The sequence below is a fragment of the Puma concolor genome, chromosome B1 (assembly GCF_028749965.1).
Source record: "Puma concolor isolate L17-30 chromosome B1, mPumCon1.1.hap2, whole genome shotgun sequence".
NCBI lineage: Eukaryota > Metazoa > Chordata > Mammalia > Carnivora > Felidae > Puma > Puma concolor.
The window spans coordinates 49,823,556-49,841,441 of record NC_141670.1 but is presented as its reverse complement, the minus strand read 5'-3'; the positions used below and the strand labels follow the sequence as shown (position 1 = coordinate 49,841,441).

General features: G+C 50.6%; 1 protein-coding gene across 2 annotated transcripts in view; it reads left to right on the top strand.

Moving 5' to 3' along the window:
- Nucleotides 1-4,006: 4,006 nt before the first annotated feature.
- The window catches only part of SCARA5 (scavenger receptor class A member 5), a 127,146-nt gene continuing 113,266 nt past the window's right edge, over nucleotides 4,007-17,886 (top strand). Inside the window, exons 1-2 of one of the 2 annotated variants that reach the window (XM_086703760.1) lie at nucleotides 4,007-4,456; nucleotides 9,027-9,144. In XM_086703760.1, the coding sequence (XP_086559886.1) occupies nucleotides 9,033-9,144 (112 nt within the window). In that variant the 5' untranslated portion in view covers nucleotides 4,007-4,456; nucleotides 9,027-9,032. The remainder of the gene's footprint in view (nucleotides 4,457-9,026; nucleotides 9,145-17,886) is intronic. The other variant, XM_025921986.2, reaches the window with a different exon arrangement.

The following is a 17,886-nucleotide window of genomic DNA, read 5'->3' as shown; positions in this document are numbered from 1 at the left end:
CAACTCATCTTTGACAGAGCAGGAAAGAATATCCAATGGAATAAAGACAGTCTCTTCAACAAGTGGTGCTGGGACAACTGGAAAGTGACACGCAGAAGAATGAACGTGGACCACTTTCTTACACCATACACAAAAATAAACTCAAAATGGATAAAAGACCTAAATGTAAGACAGGAAGCCATCAAAATCCTCAAGGAGAAAGCAGGCAAAAACCTCTTTGATCTTGCCCGCAGCAACTTCTTATTCAACACATCTCCAGAGGCAAGGGAAACAAAAGCAAAAATGAACTACTGGGACCTCATCAAAATAAAAATCTTCTGCACAGTGAAGGAAACAATCAGCAAAACTAAAAGGCAACCGGCAGAATGGGAGAAGATATTTACAAATGGCATATCAGATAAAGGGTTAGTATCCAAAATCTATAAAGAACTTATCAAACTCAACACCCAAAAAACAAATAATCCAGTGAAGAAATGGGCAAAAGACATGAACAGACACTTCTCCAAAGACATCTAGATGGCCAACCGACACATGAAAAAATGCTCAACATCACTCATCATCAGGGAAATACAAATCAAAACCACAGTGAGATACCACCTTACACCTGTCAGAATGGCTAACGTTAACAACTCAGGCAACAACAGATGTTGGCGAGGATGCGGAGAAACAGGATCTCTTTTGCATTGTTGATGGCAATACAAACTGGTGCAGCCACTCTGGAAAACAGTATGGAGGTTCCTCAAAAAACTAAAAATAGAACTGCCCTACGACCTAGCAAATGCACTACCAGGCATTTATACACGGGAGACAGGTGTGCTGTTTCGAAGGGACACATGCACCCCAATGTTTATAGCAGCACTATCAACAATAGACAAATATGGAAAGAGCCCAAATGTCCATTGATGGATGAATGGATAAAGAATATGTGGTATACACACACACACACACACACACACACACACACACACACAATGGAGTATTACTCAGCAATCAAAAAGAATGAAATCTTACCATTTGCAGCTATGTAGATGGAACTGGAAGGTATTATGCTAAGTGACATTAGTCAGTCAGAGAAAGACAAAAATTCTATGACTTCACTCATATGAGGACTTTAAGAGACAAAACAGATGAACATAAGGGAAGGGAAACAAAAATAATTTAAAAACAGGGAGGGTGACAAAACAGAAGAGACTCATAAATATGGAGAACAAACTGAGGGTTGCTGAAGGGGTTGTGGGAGGAGGGATGGGCTAAATGGGTAAGGGGCACTAAGGAATCTACTCCTAAAATCATCATTGCACCAGATGCTAACTAATTTGGATGTAAATTAAAAAAAATAAAAAATAAAATAAAAAAAGAAAGAATAGTTGGAATACATTGAATAAAGGTACACAACAGATGTTTGTCGAATGAATAACTGAATGTATGGATGGAATCCCTGCACATGTAGATGCTCTGGAGGTATGACCCTCAATTTCAGAATTGCTTGGTTTCTCCATATAGAGACTGAGGATGATAACTCCATCCACACCTCTGCCCCAGGGAATCACTGGGACAATCAAATGGAATCATTTAAAGAAAGTAGGAGGCATGTGAGCACATGGACTGTGTTCAGATGTCCGATTGACTTCCATACCCATAGATGCAGCCACATTGAAGTCTGTTCAACTCTCCTTCGACACAATCATATTTTCATAATACTGTCTGGGGGAAAATGCCTATTGTAAATGTCTTCTGTAATTGAATGGGAACAAACCATTTTTTTTTGGACCCTTCTGATATTAGGTGACAAGGAGGTGTCATTTGAGCTACCAGCTGCCTGCAAGACTTCACCCACTAGAATATTCAGCCTCTGGGTCATCCCTACACATCCCTATCAAATGTCCCCTTGCCTGTTTTGGCAGCTCTATTCATATTAGGCAAATATTGGAAACAACCCAAGTGCCCATCAACAGGTGAAGAAACAAATTGTAGTAAATGCATGTGATGGAATATTACTCAGCACAAAACAAAAACCAAAGAAGTAACTTGTGCTACATGCAACAGTAAGGACAAATCTCACCATTATAAAAAGTGGAGTAAACCAGAAACAAAAGAGAGGAATGGCCCCTTGCCTGAAGCCACAGGTTTTAAAAGGATGAGCTTTGTTCCTCCTGAAATGTCATAGTTGAACGGTTCTGGGCCTACGTGTGAGTCTCATGTGAAGAAACTAGACCCCACAAATTGTGTATCATCAATTACCAATACCAAGGAGAGGCTCAGCCAACAGCCTGGACTGCATTTGGGTCCCCGTCCCTTCCTTCCCCTATAGGCAAGGGCACACCAGTGTGGGAGTATTAACAACTGCTCTTTGTTTTAGGTAAAGGAAGACATCGCCAGGGTCTTACTAACGTGCTGATATTTCTTGCTAATAAACACATCTCTGCAGCAAAGATCCCTGGACAGAACATGTTGAGCACATTTCTGGCTCTTTTTACGATTGTATTCCTGGACATGTTGGTGAATCGATGGGTCATTAAAGACCACTTTTTCAAGAGAGGTAGTATAGGGCATAGCAGGGCACAAATTGTAGAGTCATATTGCCTAGGGTGGAATGTAGCTCTGCCACTTACAGGCTGCTTGACCTTGGACAAGTCACTGAGTTCCTCTGTCTCTAGAAGTGGGAATAATAACAGGACCTATCTCATTTAATGTTAAATGAGTTAATATATGAAAAGCACTCAGAAGTGCCTAGCACGTGGTATATAAAGTGTTTTTCCTCTGCTTCCTGCCTCTCCCCCTGCCTCCCCCCTCCCTCTTTCCTCACTCCCCTCCTCCACCTCACCTCCCCTTTGCTCTTATTATATTATTTTTTATTACTACTACTGTTTTTTCCCTCTGTAAAATGGAGCCTCATATTGGAGCTGCTTCCCAGAGATGGTCAGGAGGTTCAGTCACTGAAAATGACTAAGGCCTTTCAGATTCAGTCATGGGTTGGCAACTGCACTATGGGGAATGCTGAGCCCTGGCACTTTGTTCTCATGTATGAGGTCTGACCCTCCAGTATTGAGACTGAATTTTTTTTTAATATTTATTTTTGAGAGACAGAGACTAAGTGGGGGAGGGGCAGAGAGAGAGGGAGACACAGAATCTGAAGCAGGCTCCAGGCTCTGAGTTGTCAGCACAGAGCCCGACGTGGGGCTCAAACTCACGAACTGGAGATCATGACCTGAGCTGAAGTTGGACATTTAACCGACTGAGCCAACCAGGCGTCCCGAGACTGAATTTTTAACCAATACATGGGGATGTATTCATGAACATTACCTTCAGAGCTCTATCCTCAGGGCAGGGTTGGGGGGGGGTGTGTACTTGTAAACGGAGAGGTCAGCCATGGCTCAAACTATTTTTGGAATGTCCCTGATGCTTTTCCCCATCACCACCCCAATCTGAATATAATTACTCTCTTAACATTTTGGCAAGATCGCCTTTTTAAAAATGTTTTAGGTCACACTTTGGTTGACAGTTATTTGTGCCTGAGTGCACCTCTCATCCTGGATTGCAACCCCCTTGAGGACAGGGAGCCCGTCTTACTCATTCTTGCGTCCCCTGGACCTTATGCAATGTCAATGCTCCATAAATGCTGGCTTTGTTACAGGGCTGCATTGAGACTGTCTTTGGAAAGTTCCTTCAGCGGTCACAGAACGCTCTTCTGAATATCTCCAGTGTGGCTAATCTGTGTTCTCTGGGAGTGGATGTGACTTCAGAAAAACACGTAAATTAATTCTAAGCCAAGTTTGGTGAATGAATTGAGCAATGCCAATTCTGTCCTATAAATAAGTTCCTCAGACTGGTTTCTGGTGTGGCTCATGAGCCAGGTCTAGCTTCCATTCCTGTAGAAGCTTTCCAAAAATTATTTTGAGCAGGGTTTTAGGTTAGGTGTGCGGTGTCCCAAGACAAGGCTGATGTCACTGCTCTGCTCTAATGGGGAGAACCGGGAGGCTGTAATGCTGAGATTGGCCACCAGAGGGGGGACGAGTTCCAGACCCCAGGGGAGCTTCGGCAATTGCTCCAAGAACTTTATAAAGACTGGCCGCCAGAGCAGCTGCAGTTCACATCTCCTTCAGTATCTAGCAGAGCTGCTGGTGCCTTCACAGAACATCTCCCGAGCGCTGCCTGTGGCTGACTTAGGCGAGACACCAAGACAGGGACTCCCCAGCCACAGGCCCTGAATCAGGCACAAGGTTGAGTGCTGCCTCCTGAACCTGAGCCTCCCAGAGAAGGGACCCCTGAGACACGTCACTGAGCACCGGGGCAGCCTCCTTCTATGACTCCGTCTGGCTTTGGCTGGCTGTGGGGACAAGCTCTGCGGGACTGCCTGGGTCTCCGTGCGGTGACAGCAGCCAGCCCATCGGCCACCATGGCGAATGCCGGAAACTGAGGAGACGGGCTCTTCTGTGGCCTCACTGGGGGCACTCAGGTGAGTCTTGGCACTAACTTTGTCCTGGCACCTGAGCACAGCGTCCCAACGGCGGCTGGGGGACACGGATGCGGCAGAGGGAGCAGGGCTCTGCCTTTGGGCATCTCGGATGAGGAGCACGGAGTTGCAGCACCAGCTGGGAAGGGCCTCCACGCTGTAGGCCCGCGGGGGTCCGCTGGCGTGAGCCCGCGTTTGGGGAAGCTTTTGCCTTCATGGCCACTCTACCTGGCTCATGCCGCAGCTCAAGAGCCTATTCTGGGAGCAGATGGCACAGGTGACTGTCCGTCTACACGTGTGAAGTGCATGTGCGTGGGCACATGCGTCTAGTGGTGGGATGAACGAAGGGAGAGCTTGTCTATAAAACATCTGCACCTTTCCAGCTTTTTAAAAACTGTATTAAAAATTTTTTTTAGGGGCGCCTGGGTGGCTCAGTCGGTTGGGCGGCCGACTTCGGCTCAGGTCATGATCTCGCGGTCCGTGAGTTCGAGCCCCGCGTCGGGCTCTGTGCTGTCAGCACAGAGCCTGGAGCCTGTTTCAGATTCTGTGTCTCCCTCTTTCTCTGACCCTCCCCTGTTCATGCTCTGTCTCTCTCTGTCTCAAAAATAAATAAACGTTAAAAAAATATTTAAAAAAAAATTTTTTTTAAGTTTATTTATTTTTGAGAGAGAGAGAGAGAGAGAGACAGAGCACAAGCAGGGGAGGGGCAGAGAGAGAGAGGGAGGCACAGAATCTGAAGCAGGCTCCAAGCTGTCAGCCTGCCTGCGGGGCTTGAACTCACACACCAACTCACACACCACAAGATCACGACCTGAGCCAAAGTCCAATGTTTAACCCAATGAGCCGGCCAGGTGCCCCTGCACCTTTAACAGCTTCGGGTTATGATTTAGGTTAACTAAGTACAGTTAGAGGAGAGGGTCATATTCATGGGTTTTTTTTACTTGGTTTTGCTGAGTTTAAAGCTGTATGATTCAAGGAGGATATGTGAACCCTGCAGAGTTAGATGCCGGGACCCAGGGACACTGTATTTGCAGCCACAAGTGAGGCTTATGCCACTTGCAGCAGCAGCAAGAATTGAGTCCTTCTGCTGCCCAGAGAGTGACTTGAGAGTAAGGGTCCGGATTTCATATTCACGATTGCTTACTGCAAAGGGGATCCAAAAGAGCATTATTCCCGAGCCTGGCCAGGCAGGAGGGAAGCCTCAGGAACCTGAAGATGCCCCCCACCCCTACCTAACTGCTTGGAGGGATCAGAAGATGCCGGGGGTGGGGGTGGTTTCTCACCAGACTCCACCGCCGACTCCCTGTGCGCCCTTGCTCGGAAAGCCCTCCGTGTGCACCATCCCCCCCCACTCCCGCCCCGGCCTGAAATAACTGAGTGGCTGGTGGATGTGTTTCTCCCCTTCACAGAGGTGATGGCCTGAGGCTGAACAAGCTCAGCTGATTGGGCCAGGTTCCTGAGGAGTAGGAAGTGGCTCCAGGATAGAACCCTGTGTCCTCTGAGCTCCCCACCCCCCACAGGCCTGTATGGAGCTGCCTGGGTTGGAGCTAGGGGTGTCTGAGTGCTTCAGCTCTAACATGTAGCATCCTAACATGTAGCTCTAACATCCCTAAGAGGCTGGTGAGATTTTCTGTCCCTGGGAGAGGAAGGCCCCACTCTTGGACTTGAAACAGGCTCCTTGGGCTTTATCCACATGCCACTTTGGTGTCCACACCCTGCCCATATTTCCATGGTCCCGGTCCCCTCCCTGCTAGCTCTTATAGCCTCTCCTTGGTCCCAGGGCCTCCACTGACCCTCTTCGCTCCCTGGTCTGGGACCCTAAAGGTGGCTGCCAAAAGGGACGGATACGTGCTTCCTGGACGAAGCAGCCTTGTCGCTGGGTCAGTGCCCTGGGTGGGAAGCCTTTGCCTGGTGCCTCACCCTCCTCTGACATCATTGGTTCTTGCCTCTTTGGCAAGATTGCCCCGATTGGCTTATCTTTAAAATGGGAACAACCGACTGATACTACCTTCCCCCCTGTGGTCCTGGTGGGGCAGAGAGACCCCAGATGGCAAATGGTCTGTAACTCGTGGGTGTGTGTGCACGCAAGGGATGTCTGTCATCTCTATGGTCACCACAGTTGGCAGTGAGTTGCACCTTGCTCGAGAGCACAAACTTGGCCCCCAAAGCTCTGAGACCAAATGACCAAAGGGTGCAAATTCCTGCCCCCTTTTCCCAAGAAAGAAAAATAGCTCAAAATAAAACCTGGGGCAGACAGAACATTCTTAGGTTTCATTCCCAAGTAACAAACATTAGCAAAGCTGGCTGAGCGTTTCCAATCTCATCTCACTCACATCTGGCCTCTGCTCTGCCCCAGCCCCTCTTCTCAACAGGCTCCCCAGGGCTTCTGCTCCATCAGCCCAGGGCTGTGGAGGGGAGAGAGGAGGGGCCGCCCTATAGACACATTCCAGATAACAAGCCATGCATTCCAGCTCTGGTCCAGGAGCTGATCGGCAGAGGGGAAGGTGGAAATGAAGACAGGGCTAACCTGGCCCAAGCTCATCTCCACACCCCCACTGCCAGCATGGCAGTGCCCCATCAAGCTCTGTGTGATCTCTGGGCAGCAGCGCCTGTTGCCTTTGGCAGAGAGAGGATTATCGCTTGCAGAAGAGACACTGGCCTCCTGCTTTGCAGCTCCCCAGGATCGAGGCCAGTAGGAGGGGTGCCGCACTTAGCACTTATGAAACAAGGGAGGGTCCCCTGCAGCTTAGCAGTGGTGGCGTTGCTCGGGGGCCCCACCTAGAGGTCCATGGTGGGTGGAGGACTTGGATGGAGCATGGGTGTTGGGAGCTAGCAAACCGGACATGACTGCAGCACAGAGAAGCTGGGTGGGAGCGGTTTAGGGGCTCCCTGGGGCAGGGAGAAGAGATCCTGGCAGAGCTGTGGGCTCCCCTCTCCCGCAGGCTGGAAGAAGGGCCCACGGAGACCGTGAACACCCTGACTATGCGTGCTTGCATGCATGTGTGTGCAGGGCATGCCTGTGTGCAGGGCATGTGGTATCTCATTAATAGAAGAAATAAGAATGGAAGCCCCTGTCCATCCTTCCAGGCCATCAGAAGCACAGTTGTATGGAACCTGGTCAGTTCTGACCTCTTCTCAGCCCTGAAGTCAGAGGTCTCTGGAGACATAGGTCAAGCCATGAAAGTAAGGGGGTTATGTTTTGCTCTGCCTGCCAGAGTGGTTCAGCTAGGCTCCTCATTCATTATCCCTATTTACTGAGACATGCTAACGCCTCCTTTCCCACTGTGCCTTGGGAGAGGAACTGATTGGCTGCTCCCTTCAGTCAGCGGTCACTGTTCCCAGCACCACCCGCCCCCCCCACTCTCCCCCGCCCACCTGCCAGGCCCCCATCATCTCCTCCCAGGTGGTAAACCCCTGGCTATCTCGGCCTCAGGGTTGAGTTTGCTCCATGCCGGGCCTGGGACCCCTCCATCCTCCCCGGGTCTTTTATCTTCCAAAGAATTTGCTCTTTAAAAATGGATTTTGGGGGGGTTCAATATCTAGATAGTCAAAAAGCATCAGGGCCAAAGGTCAAGCTACACTGATGGCTGGAAGGGAGCTGAAAGTAGAAAGTAATTTGTAAAATCACTGAGCATCTATATCAGAGAAAGAATACCAAGAAGTGGTCTGGCTCAAAAAGTAGATTCTTCCTATTACACAAAGAATGCAAACACATTGTAGAAAACCCAGAATATCCAGCAAACAAAAATAAGCACAAAATCCCCACGATCCCCACCAGAGTCTTCTGATTATATGTCTTACCCGGAGCAAACCGGGACATCTCCAAATATAATCTTTCCGGTCACGTACTCGGGGATATGTGTATATATTACAAAATGGGATTGTCTTGTACACACTTATGTAAATGGCGCTGGTTTCCTTCAAATAGTATATCATTTTCCCAAGTACATGGGTACATTCCTGAAACACCATGGAGGAGACCCAAAGCCCCAGCAGGCCATGCAGACACCAGGCCCTCCCTGGTCTAAGGCTGCCCAGGTCTTAGTGTTTGGGGGACTCCGCTGAGGCCACCTACGCCTCAGGCTCGGGTGGGAGGTGAATCCTTGCCATGGCCTCACTGCACTCAGCCCCTTTGGAACATGCCTGCCCAGTTAGCACATTTCCAACACAGAGCAGGAGCCTAAAGATCCAGAGTCTCGGAAACCACTCCATTTGCCTCAGGAGGGTCGGCGCCTCCAGGCCCCACAAAGCACAGCACTCAGTGTCCCTCTGGCTCAGGCTCTGGCCCCAACCAGGAGCTACTGAAAGGAAGGGACAGATCCCGTGATCAGAAAGGTCCAAAGGGCCTTGGCCTTCCCAAGTGCTGAGGAAGTTGGGAGGGGGCTCAGGATCCTGAGAACCTGGTAGATGGCATCCATCAAGGAGAGGCTCTCAGTGTTCAGGCTCGGGCCATGGGCATGGGCGCCTCGTTCTGTGCGTTTGTTTCTGGATCCACCTATAGTTTATTCTGTCTCTCCCCTGCCTCCTTTCTCCCTCTCCTCTCCCCTTGCTGTCTTTCCTGCTGCTGCTGCAGGTCAGGATGGAGAACAAAGCCATGTACCTGCACACTGTGAGCGACCGTGACACGGGCTCCATCTTTGAGGAACCCTTTGACGGCAGGAGCCTGTCCAAGTTGAACCTGTGTGAGGACGGTGAGTGCCCCTGGCTCGGTCTTGCGGTGCAAGCCCTGCCCTGCCTCCCCACCCAACCTTGGTATTTCCCCAGGGCAGTGGTGACCTCCTGTCGAATACTTCCTATGTGAACTTCACATTTTGAAATGTCTTATTCATGCATCTCAACAAATCTGAGTGACCTGCAACATGCATATCCATCTCACAGATGAGCTAGTGGAGGCTGAGAAAGTATTAAGGATCCTACAGCTCATCAGGCATAGAGTTGTTCTAAAACCGAGTCTCCTGACTCCCAGGACAGGCCTTTCTGCCTCTCTGCCTTCCTCTCCTCTGAGTGAATGAGGCTGGGGTCAGGCAAAGGCGTCTGAACCAATGAGCCCAGACCCTCTCAGGTGAGGAGACTCCAATCCATTTCCCGAAGCATTTGCGAGGAGAGAACATACCTCTTCAAGGTGCTTATCCTTCCCCTGGGTCTGAGACCCCAGCCCATGCCACAGGAAGGAGTTCTCTATCCCAGTGACCCAGAGGGCTCCGCACCTTTGGGAACTGGTTATTTGCTAAAACTGGGAATTCAACTGATGCTTCCTCCAAAGGAGCCCAGAGCACCTTGTCAACAGACTGAATCCTGTGTGTCCAGGCCAGAGCTTGACACTTAGTGGGTGCTTAATAAATGCTTGCTACGTGAGTGAATATACTCTGGTTTGCAGTGAGCATAGGCGAGGAGAGCATTGTCCCCACATCAAAGATGAGTAGAATGAAGTTTACCGAAGAGTCTCATAATGACTGATGGCCAATTAAGCAGAGACAGGCAGAAATTGAGTTCTGCAGAGAAAAGGAACCAGTGGGATATATACATACGTAAAGAGATTTATTGTGAGGAATTGGCTTACATGATTCTGGAGGCTGAGGAGTCCCACCATCTACGTCTTCAGGCTAGAGACCCAGGAAAGTGGGTGGTATAATTCAGTCTGAGTCAGAAGGCCCAAGAACCAGAGGAACCAATGGTGTTTGAGGGCTGGAGAAGATGAGATGCTATGTCCTAACTGTGCAGGCAGGCAGGAAGCAAAAAGCAAATTCCCCTGCCTTTTGCTCTATTCAGGCCCTCAGCTGACTAGATGAGGCCCCCTCCTACTGGGGAGGGCAATCTGCTTTACTGAGTCCACCAATTCAAATGCTGATCTCATCTAGAAACACCCAGAAATGATGTTCCACCTGGCACCCATGACCAGTCAAGCTGACAGAAATTCACTACCATGCAGCCCTTTATTCAAGGCTTTTCTCAAGCGCTGTGTTTTCTCTCTACTCTGCTTAGCTGCCTTTGTCTCAAAATTACTCAAAAAGGGAAATGCCTCCCCCTCATACTCTAACCGAGTCTTTCCTCCCACAAGGTGCTGAATGCCAGGAGGGAAATTGGGCAACTCAGAGAGGCAGGGATTGGGGACAGTCTCCCCAGGGAGAAGAGCCAAGATGTGGACTCCTGACCACTAACCTCCCTCACCCTGCCGTACTAACTTGCTCACCATTGTAGCTCTTCCTTTAAATTCCAGTCAACGAACATATTTCGAAGACCTGTGATGTGTCAGGCTATGGGTTGGGTGCCAAGGATGCTCCAAAGAGAAATTAAACCATCCTTGCCCTCAGAGCACTGTGATCTCAGTGGAAGGGATCGGCTTGGGACAATTACACGTAACATAAAGCAGGCAAGAATACATGTGAGTTCGGTAGTCCCCTCTTATCCGTGGTTTTGCGTTCCATGGTTTGTTACCTGCAGGAGACTGTGGTCTGGAAACAGATGATCCTCCTTCTGACCTATTATCAGAAAGTCAGTCGTAGCCTAACACCACATCGCACTGCCTGGGTCATTCTTCTTGCTTCATCTCATCACAGAGCCATTGTATCACCTCACATCACAAGAAGGAGGGTGAGGACAGGACAGTAAGATGTTTTGAGAGAGAAAGAGACCACATTCACATAACTCATATTAGAATGCATTGTTATTTATCTAAATACAGTAAAACCTTGGATGGTGAGTAACTTATTCTGCACATATTATGCAAGATGAGCATGTGTGTCTATTACATTTTAACTCGATAAACAAACTATGTCTTGTGATACAAGTAGTACGTGATGCCGAATGTCATATGATCACACTGAGCCAATGGTTCTTGAAATTCGCTTTGATATACAAGTGCTTTGGATTACAAGCATGTTTCTGGAACAAATTATGCTCCCAAAGCAAGGTTTTTCTGTATATCTATTATTAGTTATTCTTGTTAATCTCTTACTGTGCCTAATGTATAAATTAAATTTTAGCCTGGTATGTATGTATAGGAAAAAAAGGTAGGACATGTAGGGTTCGTTACTACCCATGGTTTCAGGAATCCATCGAGGTCTGTGGACAAGCAGGCACGAATGTACTGAAGTCAGGAGAAGCCTTTCTGGAAAGGCTTTAAAGACTGAACACAATTTTGTCAGAGTAGGGTGGGAAAAGGCATCACCAGCTGGGTCACACCAAGCCAGGCCAGCGTTTCCGTTAGGTTACTGCCACCTGGGAGAGCCAGATCACTGGCCAGTGCTCAGCACTTCCCCATCAGCAAAGGTCAGGCTGGCTTTCGTGTTGTTGATCCTGTCCTCTCCCTACCAGCCCCTTGGGAAAGAGGACTGGCTTGGCAAGAAAGAACTGGAGTACAGCGCTGTGGGGGAGCCTGGAAGACCAGCAGAGCTGGCCTAGGGGGCCGATAAGGGAAGGAAAGGGCATGGGCTACAGGGCAGGGAGAGGCCTGGGGTGAGAAGTATCACCAGGCCATCGCACCCTCTTCCCCCATCTTGCTCTCCCTTTTTCTGAACCCCAGACTTAAAAAGATCTTTTGGACCAGAAGGGCTGAAAATAACAGTAATCTCAGCCACTGTGCTTTCCAGGCCCCCCAGCTGTGAGGAGATGTGACAAGAGGACAGCTTTTGAGCCCTGCTCCAAGAGTCCTCAGGGGTCACCTGAGGCCTGGCACCCCATGAGGTGTGGACAGAAGTGGAAAGATGTGGGGTTGAGGCCGCCTGACTGGGTCACATCCTTTTCTGGGCCTCAGTGTCTTCATCTGCCAAATGGGGGCAGACAGGAGAGGTTCTGTCCAGTTCTAAAATTCTGTGTGTAGAAACAGACCTGGTCATTGCATTCAGGGCGTGGCCCTTTGAAAATCTGAGTGCTACCTTGAGCAAAGTCTACAAAGCATCCCGCCTCAGTGCGAGTGATAACCCAGGTGCTGACCATGGCCAAGTAGGCTGCCGACCTTCACCTTGACCCTGGGAGCACTTCTCTGCTGCTGAGAAGCTTGTTCTCCCACCTCCTTCTAGCGTTTGCTCAAATATCACTTTCCCCATTAGGCTTCCTGCCCCCCTGCACCTTCAGCCCCTTTCCCTGCTTCGCTATTTCCTTTTTCCCGTAACACACTATATCATTCTTATGTACTATGCTTATCATTTACTGTCTGTTCCTTGCGGGAAGACTATAGGCTGGACAAGGGCAGGCACCTCTGTTTTGTTCACTGAAGTCTCTCAAGCCTGGCACACCGTAGGTTCTCACTATTTATTGCAGGAATGAATGAATGAACGAATGAATGATTGGACACTGGGGTCCTTGAAAGCTCAAAGAGCAAAACAAATGCATTCGAAGCCTGATTTCCATGTTGTCTGGGTCTTCCCCACTCTTCAATGACCAGCCCTCCAGGCACAGGGTGGTGGGGGCATGAGGGACCCAGAGAGACTGGAGTGTTCAGATGAAATCAGCCACCTGAGCTCGTGGATTTCTGGTTTGACTTTTCCCCCCTTCCCTTTCATTTCTAAGACGAAACCAGTGAGCTCTGACTTGGGGAAATTCAAGCCAGATTTGATCTGTTTCTCCAGGATTTTGCTCTTTGATCCTCATCTCTGGAGAGTGTAACCGGAGAGGGAGAGGAAGGGCGGTGGGGGAGAGGGAGGTTGCTGGGAAGGCAGAGGGTGGACAGAGATGGGGAAAGGGAGGGAGGCCTGAGCCGCGCAGGGGCCTAGAGTAGATTTAAACAGTAATGTCTGGTAGGCCTTGCAGGCGCTCCAAATCCCTTCCAGGGTTTCCCCCTTGAAGGAAAGATGGGGAGGAGAGGCGGTGGCTCCTCTTGGCCCTGGGGTTACTGGGATCTGGGGAAGCAAAGTTGCAAAAATGCAGCCCAGATATTAAGGTGTGACTCAGACTTTAATGTGGGTGGGACTTTAAAGACATTAGGGCGTAAACTGGTTATTTCAGGGCTGATGCACTGAAACCCCCCCCCCCCCAACTTGTCTTCTCTTTCCCTCCACCCTGCCTTTATCCCTGCCCTTCTTTCCACGTAGCAAGTGAGGAGGGTGGCGGGGGGGGGGGGGGGGCTGTTACCTGCCTAGGCTCCCCTGTCCCCTTCATAAGGGCCCATCTGGCCCAGTTCCTACGTGGTGCACCCATACATCCTTCAAGGCTCACTCCCTCACACCCTGCTCTGCGTCGGTCTTTGGGACCTCTCCCTTCTCTGCACCTCTCCTCAGGCCACGTCTCAGGACCCTGCCTCCTCCCTTGGGTCTGAGCTGTCAGCACCTCATTGGGAGCCCCCCTGTTGGAGGGAAGGCCCCAAGGGTGGGCCAGCCTCCCCTCTGTGCCACCAGGGGGAATAGCATCGCTTCCAGCTGTGTTGCTAGAATTACATGAAAGGGCTAATTGCAGAATGCGACCTTCAGTGTCCTCCAGCCCAGCCTCCTGTGACCTCGATGACCACTTCCACCTCCCTCTGAACACCAAACGGGGGGGGGGGGGGTGCAGCTGGACCTGCTTCCCCCTCTCCCCCCTCCCCTCCCTCCTCTCCCCTCTCACCTTCCCCGGTGCTGCCTTGCTTCTCTCGCCCGTGTAGCTGTAGGCCTCTCCCGTCTGGCGCCAGGAGGCGGAGGAGGCGGAGGAGGCGGAGGGCTGGGTGTGGGCCTGGCTCCTCCACGGCCCTTCCTGAGGGCCAGAGAGAGGTGTTAGTGTCAGAAAAATACTGTAGTCGTGCTCACCCCGCGGCCTCAGACACTCCACCACGCTCCAGCGTCATCCCGCGGCCGCAAATGGGAGGCTCGCAGAGGTAATGAGTTACACATGCTCTGGGCTGCGCCTGGACGCCTGCAGCCAGGCCGCTTGCTGAGTTTAGGGCCCAAGCCCCCCCCCCCGCCCCATCCCCGCATTCCTAACCCATAAAATTAAATTATTCTCCTCGGGGAACCCCCTCATCTACCTTCTCATCAATCAGATCTCCCTGGTTCATCTTGGCACAGCTCAGGGCTGCCGGGCAGCGGCCCAAAGGCAGGGGCGGATTTCCTGGGAGGGTCTGGCTGGGACCTCACGGGAGGCTCACCCTCTACAGGTTGGAGAATCAGGCACCGGGGCAAGAGGAGAGCAGAGATATTAACCGGCACGGGGCTGCGGTGTTCTCAGCGTTCTGTGCCTGTTGAACAAGAACACAGAGCCAAGTGCTCCGTAAATCCGTGGTCACCGGGCAGCCAGGCTGGATCCTGGGTCTCTGTGGCCCAGTGGAATATCCCTCTGCAAGGTGGGGAACAGCCTGGGAAGGTGACAAGAGCCTGGATGATTGCAGTTTGGCTGGTCTGGGCTTCCTGCAAGGGCATCTGGTGTTTGCCACCCCTATTCTCAGTGGCCGCTGCTCACCCTGCACTCTGGCTCGCAGCGTCGGCCACTGGGGATGAGCCCGGCAGGAGGTGGGAGGATCCACGACAGGAAGGTTGGAGTATTTATTCCCCCAGGTCCTGTCTTCAGGGTCCACCTTGGGCTGCCTGTGTCCTTCCACCAAAGGTCACAGACCCTTATAAGCCACCCTCTCCACGTGGGTTTTCTCCCGCCAGATTCCAGCAACTGTTCCCCTCCTTGACCCTGGGGGCCCAGTGTGGTCACATCCAGGGGACACCACTCCAGCCTTTGGGGGCATTTCACACCCTGGCCACACTTGGCATGTATTCCTTTATGAAATGCTGTAAAGTGTCTTATTTTGAGTGGGCCGTCTCTTTCTCTGGGGCCTCAACTTTCTAATCTTCAGTGTCCCCATCTGCAAAATGGGAATAATGTTACCTCACAAGATCTGTGGGTGCCACAGATCACATGGTGATCAGGTGCCACAGGCCACATAAAGCACCTTGTGCACAGTACACCCTTGATACACATTTCACCTCCCCATCCTTTGGGGAGTCCCTTGTAAATCCTCGGGAAGTGAGGAAGAAGGAGAGCAAAGGACGAGGGCGTCAGGAGCAGCTGCTGTCAGCCCCCCCAACCCCAGGTCTCCTAAGAAACACCCACATCACTTCTCAGGAATGCTTGGCCGGGTGAGGATTTTAAGGCTGGTGCTTACCTTCTGCTAAAGGAAGCAGAGTTTTAGTTAGTGGGCTCCCTTATGAAGCCTAGATTTTCAAGGAAATCAAACAAAGTCTTTTAGTCGTATCCCCCAAATAGGGGAATCTGTAAAAAAGTGTTCTGGACCCTGAGGCCTGGTTCTGGATCAGTGGAATCTGTAAGAAATGTTCTGGGCCCTGGTTCCAGGCCATATGTGAATCTATCCATTCATTGTCCCTGGTGGAAGCTGGTGTCTTGTGGAGGGAAGAACTAGAGAAGCCCAGATGCCCCAACAGCTCCTTCCTACGTGGGGTGGGGGGGGGGCACAAAAGGAGCCTCTGCTCCCTTCCGTCACTCAAGCCCCCAGCCCCTAAACCACGCCATGTTTCATGTGGCATTGCCCTCACCGTAAGGGCAGTGAGGACGGCTTTGAGGGAATAGCACTGACCTGACCACCGGCCCGGCACACTCTGGAGTGGGGGTGAAGGGGGGAGGTCTGTGGTAAAAGCTGGGTCACAAGTGGAAAGGGAGCTTCAGGAGAGGCCCTGAGCAGAGAGGTGATGAATCATGGCATGGCTATCCCTCATCACATCACCTGCTCCTTCCCACCCAAAGACCTTGCTCAGGTGGTTCCTGGCCTTCATTCCCTAGGTCATGCAGTCATTCATTTTTCTATCCTCATTTTTCAACAAGAAAGATGCTCTGCGGGCCCCCTGCAGGTGCTATGCACTGGCTATGTGCAGGGAGGGGTGCAAGGAGGCAGGAGACATGGCCCGGCCCTCTGTCATTTCATCATCACTGTGGTTAGTCTGTCCCCTTCTCTCTCCCTGCCCTCCCCACTGTAAACCAGCACAACGTCGGTCCACATGCAAAGCTTACTTACCTAGAGGTGATCGGGTAGGAAGGACATTCAGGGTTTGGATCATGCAGTTGGTACAGACTGTATCGAGCCTCATTGGCTCCAGGTGCCCTCTTCCAAACTTAACATCCTTACCAGTCTTGTCTTCTCCACTGTGGGGAGGGCATTGCATGGTGGCGGGACCACAGGCTCCGGAGCCAGGCATGCTAGGTTCGGACTCCAGCTCTGCTGCATGCGGAGAAATCCTGAACCAATTCTTAGCCTCAGCTTTCCCTCCCCTGTGCACTGAGATAATAGCCCCTGACTTAGGGTTATTGCAAGGGCTACCTGAGTTATTCCACGTTAAGTCCTTCTAACAGTGCCTGTTACATACAGAGCATTCCATCAGTGTTTGATCTTAGGATGACTATGTTTGCATCCCTTCCGTTTGTCTGTTCCCAGCCTGAGGCCTGCCCATGGTACCCTAGTTCCTCCACATTCTCTATTTTCTTTTTAAAAAATTTGTTTTAATGTTTATTAATTTTTGAGAGGGGGGAGGGTCAGAGAGGGAGGGAGACACAGAATCCGAAGCAGGCTCCAGGCTCTGAGCTGTCAGCACAGAGCCCAAAGCGGGGCTCAAACTCACAAACCTTGAGATCATGACTTGAGTCGAAGTCAGACACTTAACCCACGGAGCCCCCCAGGCGCCCCTCCACATTTTCTTTTTTTTTTTTTTTTAATTTTTTTTTCAACGTTTTTTATTTATTTTTGGGACAGAGAGAAACAGAGCATGAATGGGGGAGGGGCAGAAAGAGAGGGAGACACAGCATCGGAAACAGGCTCCAGGCTCCGAGCCATCAGCCCAGAGCCTGACGCGGGGCTCGAACTCACGGACCGCGAGATCGTGACCTGGCTGAAGTCGGACGCTTAACCGACTGCGCCACCCAGGCGCCCCCACATTTTCTATTTTCAGTCTCCAGGACACAGAGTTTCATTCCTACCTTGTTCCCAAGTTTATCTGCTATTGATTCCTGGTGTCCAATAATAAGCAGCGTGACTGTGGCCCCCTGAGTCTAGAAGCCTGCCTTCTCTGTGTCTCTTTTCCAGCCCTTTGGCCTGGCTTCCTTGGTCACTTTCAGCCCTTCCATTCACACTATGCTACAGCTGTGTGCACCTAAGTCCCTCTGGACCATAATCTCCCTGAGTGCAAATGCTGTCTGCCTTGGATTCAACTTAACATTCCCAATACCAGCACTGTGTCTTGCACATGGAAGGCACCTTTGCTTGTTGCACGAATGAACACATTCTTGTTCACCAAATCCTTAAGTACTAGGTGAAGGCTTGCCTAAAGACGTGAGTTTAAGACAAAAGAAACTATGACCTCATTCATCCAAAGATGACAGGTTTCATGGTGCTGCTGGTGCATACAGAAATAAAAGGTCATGATTCCTGCCCTCAAGGGGCTTCAATTTCCCTGAAGACACAGACAGGTAAGCCAATCCTACTGTATCATTTGATTTACGCTGTAATTGAATTGGATGCAAAGTGTCATTAG